This window comes from Triticum aestivum, chromosome 5A (assembly GCF_018294505.1).
Source record: "Triticum aestivum cultivar Chinese Spring chromosome 5A, IWGSC CS RefSeq v2.1, whole genome shotgun sequence".
Lineage (NCBI taxonomy): Eukaryota > Viridiplantae > Streptophyta > Magnoliopsida > Poales > Poaceae > Triticum > Triticum aestivum.
The window spans coordinates 364834773-364841149 of record NC_057806.1 but is presented as its reverse complement, the minus strand read 5'-3'; the positions used below and the strand labels follow the sequence as shown (position 1 = coordinate 364841149).

The 6377-nt window shown below is 53.0% G+C and overlaps 1 protein-coding gene and 1 long non-coding RNA gene across 8 annotated transcripts; one reads left to right on the top strand and one right to left on the bottom strand.

Moving 5' to 3' along the window:
- Nucleotides 1-296: 296 nt before the first annotated feature.
- LOC123103384 (uncharacterized) lies at nt 297-3125 on the top strand. 6 transcript variants are annotated; one of them, XM_044524951.1, is made up of 4 exons: nt 297-490; nt 579-803; nt 1060-1153; nt 1291-3125. In XM_044524951.1, exon 4 carries the CDS (start codon nt 1729-1731, stop codon nt 2662-2664), a length of 936 nt encoding a protein of 311 aa, XP_044380886.1. In that variant the 5' UTR covers nt 297-490; nt 579-803; nt 1060-1153; nt 1291-1728; the 3' UTR covers nt 2665-3125. The 6 variants fall into 6 exon arrangements, with proteins under 6 accessions (XP_044380886.1, XP_044380887.1, XP_044380888.1 ...); XM_044524952.1 differs by lacking the exon at nt 1060-1153 and adding an exon at nt 916-1014; XM_044524953.1 differs by lacking the exon at nt 1060-1153.
- Nucleotides 3126-3497: 372 nt separating this feature from the next.
- LOC123103385 (uncharacterized) lies at nt 3498-5981 on the bottom strand. 2 transcript variants are annotated; one of them, XR_006449766.1, is made up of 3 exons: nt 5375-5780; nt 4169-4241; nt 3498-4087 (listed from the first exon to the last, which is right to left on the bottom strand). It is a non-coding gene; the product is annotated as an uncharacterized lncRNA (long non-coding RNA). The 2 variants fall into 2 exon arrangements; XR_006449765.1 differs by having other exon boundaries at nt 4169-5981.
- Nucleotides 5982-6377: the final 396 nt, after the last annotated feature.

The following is a 6377-nucleotide window of genomic DNA, read 5'->3' as shown; positions in this document are numbered from 1 at the left end:
ACTACCTACTCATATTATTTTTACACATATTAAAAACTGTTTAACCACTAATTAAGGGCTGTTTAGAGAGAGCGGCGATAGCGAGGACGAGCTCGCCTGCTCCCGCAACGCGTGCCAATGGGACAATGCAGCGTCCATGCATGTATTCAATGTGATCGCATGAATGAAAGTATGATACGGCCCATCGAACAGTACTATATAGAGACGGCACCGGCAACATGACGGCCCCCGTTCAGTCTGTTCCGTTGGTACTTAACGCGGGGTGAGCGGTACATGACATCTAACCGTCTGCGTAGTCTATCACAAGTAACGCCGTGTTTGTAACCGATTAGCATATATCACCGTGGGTCCCTGCTCCCCCTACTGCACGCTTGAAGAAACCAAATAAATCCCTTGGGTCACAGCACAGGCGCATAGCTCATGGCTATGGCGACGGCGGAGGCGGGAGACGGTGGATTTGAGGGAAGTTCCTATCAGATCCGGTGGATAGGTATGGTCCCGTCCCGTGTTTTATCTTTGTAGTTGCGGCCGCTGTAATTAGGAGACCAGCTTAGTAGTGTGCTCCCTTCTCTTCATAGGTTTCCCCTGCCGGATCTTGCCGGCAGCGAGTCCATACCGGGCAACAAACCCACTCAAACTCTAGTCTGCACGCCCGCTGAGTCCAGCATCGGTGATGCGGGTGATGCAGCGCTGACAGTACAACTAGATGTAAACAGTACTTGCGAGGATGCGATCCTGTCGGCGCCGAAATCAGAGCAATCAACTGGCAAAGACGATCCTCAGAAGCCTGGATTGACCAGGAGGTATATGAATCTGACCCTGTATTCTTAGTTCGTATATCCTTTGAATTTGATTACACTATGTGAACTTTGTTGTGCTGAATCGTATTTGATCTGAATTGATTTCCACGGACAGACATGGCATGTATTCATGGAGTAGTATTTAGGGACTCTATCCATTATTTAGGGACGCTGTCTACATAACATATTGTCTGTCATATGCTTGCAACAACAGGTAAACGAACTGAAACATTTGCTCTTTTTGTTCAAATGTTCACAGGGGGTCCCAAACAAAAGTAACACACGTTCCTACCGTTGCAAGTGTCCCATAATGATATAGTTACTCCGATCAAATGACAACGGCTGGTACATAAGTGAGCACAGGCCATCACACAACACTCACTGACAGACTACTGTATTGATTTTCCATTCTTGTTAGCACACTCTTTGTGATGTCCTCTCTTTTTCAGTATACTAGTTCAATAAAATGAATGTTGAGCTGCATTTGCAGATCAGTACAGGGCGATGGAAGTAGCAATAGAGAAAGTGATGCCAGACACTGACTCACCGTTGATGCTAGTGGCACGTGCAATTGGTCATTTCATGGGGCTAAAAGCTCCAGAACGAAAACAAAAGCTTGGTCGACCAATCACCAGCAAGAGAGTTATTTGCCCAAAACCACCACATTATAAGCTAGGGTAACAGATCAGTACCACATTTGAGGCAGGGCACAAAAAACCACCAACAATGGGGCTAATGTATAACACGGAGCACTGACGCTGCGTTTTAGCCCAGAAAACAGCGAATCCGACAGGTGGGTCCCGCCTGTCGGGCTGACGTGGCAAATACCAAGCACAGAAAAAAAACTTTGACTAGCTGAGGTGGCAGATGAGCTGCGGGGCCCGCCTATCATTGACTACATGATCATCTTCATCCCATCTCTATTTCTATGGAGCATTCTGTCGAGCAGCTTGTGCGCGGCGAGCCATCTCTGCCGATGCAAGTCGAGAGCTCCATGGGCAAGGCGAAGGGGAAGCAGCGGCAGGACGAGTACTACCACCTCGCCAAGGAGCAGGGCTACCGGAGCCACGCGGCCTTCAAGCTGCAGCAGCTCGACGACCGCTTCCGGTTCATCCCGCCGGCGCGCGCCGTGCTCGACCTCTGCGCGGCGCCGGGGGGCTGGATTCAGGTGGCCGTCGCCCGTGCCCCCGTCGGCGCCTTCGTCGTCGGCGTCAACCTCGTGCTCATCCGCCCCGTCCGCGGCGCGCGTCGTGCTCGACCTCTGCGCGGCGCCGGGGGGCTGGATGCAGGTGGCCGTCACCCGTGCCCCCGTCGGCTCCTTCGTCGTTGGCGTCGACCTCGTGCCCATCCGCCCCGTCCGCGGCGTGTGCCGTGCTCGACCTCTGCGCGGCGCTGGGGCTGGATGCAGGTGGCCGTCGCCCGTGCCCCCGCCGGCGCCTTCGTCGTCGGCGTCGACCTCGTGCCCATCCGCCCCGTCCGCGGCGCGCACTCCCTCACGGAAGACATCACCACCACCAAGTGCCGCTCCGCCGTGCGGAGGCTCATGGACTCCAAGGGGGTCACCGCCTTCGACGTCGTGCTTCACGACAGCTCGCCCAACGTCGGCGGCGCGTGGGCGACGGCCACCTGCATCCAGCCCCCCGGCGCGAGAAGAGAGGAGAGAGAGGAGAAAGAGACTAGTCAACCTGCCCACGTGGAATTTTTTTTTGCCACATCATCTCGACAGGAAGGCCCCACCTGCGGTTTCGCTGTTTTCTGGGCTAAAACGCAGCGTCAGTGCTCCGCATTACAGATTAGCCCCATTGTTGGTGGTTTTTTGTGCCCTGCCTCAAATATGGTACTGATCTGTTACCCTAGCCCATAATGTAGTGGTTTTGGGTAAATAACTCCCAGTAGGAGTAAACTTCCGTATGTTGATCGTGGTGCAAAAAGCAAGAAGTAAAGACCGACAACAAATGCACAAGCTGAAAATGGATGCAGGACAAGTAAACAAACTCGCTTCTCCAGTATATGTCGAGAACCAGGGCACAAGAGCACCACATGTCCACAAAGAGGTGATCTTCCTCAAAAAGAAAGGAAAGACGCAAAATACTCAAAACTGTGGCGTCGGTGGTCACAGAAAAAAACACCTGCAGCAAGCCTAGGGTTTTACTCCATGTTGAAAATGCTACCTTAGAGCCAAATGCAATTTGCGGGTGACTTCATTTAGATTCAGTGTTTTTGTTCTGTGTTGTTGAGGGCTTTGTAGCCATTAACTTTAACCGCAAGACTCTCTGTTGTAATAATAACCGTCAGTGAAGAAGTACTACGTGTTGTTTGTGGTCAGGTTGTCACTGTGGTTTGAATGTTTATCATGTAGAAGAAAAAATGTATGAGATTAAGACTTGCCTAATGTTGCAGTGTGCCTATGCATGCCCCCTTCTGTATTTCACTGCGTTCTTGTTTGAGAAATCAATCTGGTCTGGTGCCTTGTGTGAGGGGAGATTCAGTTTATTTTATCTGTTCCCCACTTACAAATTGCTTGACATCATGTTCCTCTGCACCGCTGGGCAGTAGTAGCAGTAATTCAATACAGGTGACGCCTTACAGGTGTCGATGCGGCCCCTGCTGTGTGCAATTGGCAGGAATCCTGTTAGTTTGATTTTCAAACCCTTTGAGAGGGATCCGTCAGAGTTAACCTTCTCTTTTTACACCTGCTTAGTTAAAAACAGACTTTCATTAATATTAGTTGCACAAACGAGAGTACATCACACGGCTTAAACTCGATCATTACAAAAGTACGCCATCAGCAACACCCGCTGCGCCTACACCATTACATACTTGGCTGCTAACCTATGATACAAATGTCATAATACTTGATTTGCGAGTACAATGGTACGTCGTGCTCCCTTATTGGCAGCTGACGCCTAACCAAGCATGTTCATGACCATGTCGGCCACAACCAACAAAAGGAATGCCACGCCAATGACGAGGTTGGCCACGGAGACCACCAGATTAATGGATGCACCGTCAACGGCAATGGCTCCCTGGCGCCCAGCAGCTGGAAGCGCGGCGAGCATGTATCCTGCAGCGGCGCTGACTGAAGAAACGAACTGGGTGCCGTCCGGCATGCCGTTCTGCTACCCTGTGGTGCGTGCGGCACCTGAATCTTGAACTCCCAAAGCTTGGCCGCCTTGCTCCTATCCTGGCTCGATTTGCGCTAATGGGGGTGCGGCTGGACCAAGGGACGTGAGGTGGTCGGCGTACGTTTGCTGCCACCTGTAGAAATCGTATCCACCACCTGACGGCTGTAGTTGACCGGCGAAGAAGGTTCAGACAAGAAATGTTGAACAAATCTGAAGAAATCTATGCAAAAACAGGACACTTACATTTTGATTGCGGCACTTGTAGAATCACTCGCCGGCGTTCGGCCTGCCACGATCAAGGTAGGCGACTACGTTCCTGCCACAGTCCAGACAAGGCACGATTGGAAGTGCCGCCGGATCAGCACCTTGATTCAGATTTGCTAACTTTTCTGCGACTGCTATTCCTTGCTCCGACTTGGGGATCTATTGAGGAACAGTGTGCAACTAGGATTTCTTTCTTCGATTTGGGGATGGATTGTTATAGACTGAGCCGCCGCCGATGACAGATGAGGAGTTAAATGGAGTAGGTAGGCCGATCCTGAGCGGAATTCAGTCTGGCAGGGATACACGTTGAGTCGCTAGCACCTCAACGTCCGTCACCGGCACCATACAAACGATGTTTCTTCCCGTTAGCGTCAACCATTAAATGAGCTGTCGTTTACGAGCTGGAATACGATGTGTGTTCCATATCCCGACGAGGACCGACGCCTACAGATAACGTGAGCAGGCGAGCTCGTGCACGCCAACGAATTTTCGCTGTTTAGGGGCTTAGCCAACGTAGAAAACCAAAAGCTAACTAGTAGCAGCTACAGTAGATAGTAGTAGTACAATAGAGCAGCGTTGGGCAGTGGCATGGCTCGGGCGCTGCAGGCGTGCGTAGGCGGGGCAGCCGCAACGGCAGGCGAGGGGGAGCAGCGCCGAGCGCGGCAGTGCGGGCACGCGGTGCGCGAGCGCGGGGCGGCTGCGGCAGTGGCTCCGCGGTGGGCGACGGCAAGCGGCAGTGGCAGCATCAGGCCACAGCAGCAGTATGCAGAGTAGCAGCGGCAGTACAAGCAAGCGGCGGAGGCGCAAGCAGCAGTGGCAAGCGGCAATAGCAGCAGGGCGCGGTCGTGGCGGCAGGGCCGGGCCGCGGACAAGCCCGGGCACATGCGCGTGAGGGCGCGGGCAGGGTGCGTTCGAACGGCCGGACGACGTCGCGTCGAATGGCGGTGGTGCGAGATGCTGCTGTGGCTGGAACTGAGCGCTACAGGGCTCGACAGAGCGCGAGGGAGGGGTGCAACGGGCCCGCACGGATGTGATGAGCACGATCCCGAGCTCATCTGAGCTCGACGCAGAGCAACGGCACGACTTCGAGCACGCCGGCGGAAGCAGAGGCACGGCAACGGCAGCGAACTAGCTAGGGACGAATGCGGCCACGGGAAGAAGGAATGGAGGGAGAGAGGAGCTCACCGAGCGGCCAAGAAAGACCCTCGACAGCTTTGTAGCAGCAGGGGATGACGAAGACGGCGGCGGTCACCGGCGACGCAGAAGACGGAGACGAGCTCGATCCGCTCGATGCCGAGCCCGTCGTCTCCAGTGGCACGGCTCAGGCGACGCAGCGGAGGGCGGCTAAGCTCCGTGACATCTCGCGGGGGCTCGGGGTCGTCGGAGAGCGCGGGATCGACGGCGGTGAGCGGCGAAGGCTATCGGGAGTGGGCGGATCTAGCAAGGGGAAAAGGGGGAATGCACTTGGGGCGCTAGGGTTCGTCACGGGGGCTTCGGGGAGGACTTGTAGGTCGAGTAGGACGCCGGGAGGGGTCGGATGGCCGCCACGCAAGTGGCCACGGCCGGCGGATGGCCGCCACGGCCATCCCAGCCTCCTGTAGCGAGAAGAGGAGGGCGTGTGGGGCTAGCTGGGCCGATTTTTGCTAAATAGGCCAGGGTGCCAGTAGATTAGGTCATCTACTTCCTCTCTTTTTTCTCGTTTCTTTACATTTCTACCACTGATTTCTATTTACTTGCTATAGTAAATGAATTTACTTCAGCTTGAAATTTGGCACAAAATTCAAGCACAATATCTTGGAGCGAAACATAAAGTTTTGAGTTATTTGGAAACTCATAAATATTTGTTTATTTTGAAAAGATTACGTTTGTTGTAGTTGGACCATTATATAATTTTCCAGGGGCACTTTGGGAATCCAGAAGAGGTTGGTTCCAACATGAAAAATATCCTGGGATTATTTGCCACACTTTGAACATTTTATTTTGCATGTTTGAGAAATTTGAATTTTTACTTTAATTTGAAATTGAACCGGATTGAATCAAAGGGGGATTTAGCAATAGTGAAAATGATGACATGGAATCATTAAATTGGGATTGTTGTAGCTTAATTATCCGGGCATCACACAGCGAGAGCACCCGCTCTTTGCTACCACGATAATGTCGCCACATCATCCTCGTAGCGAGCCTGAGA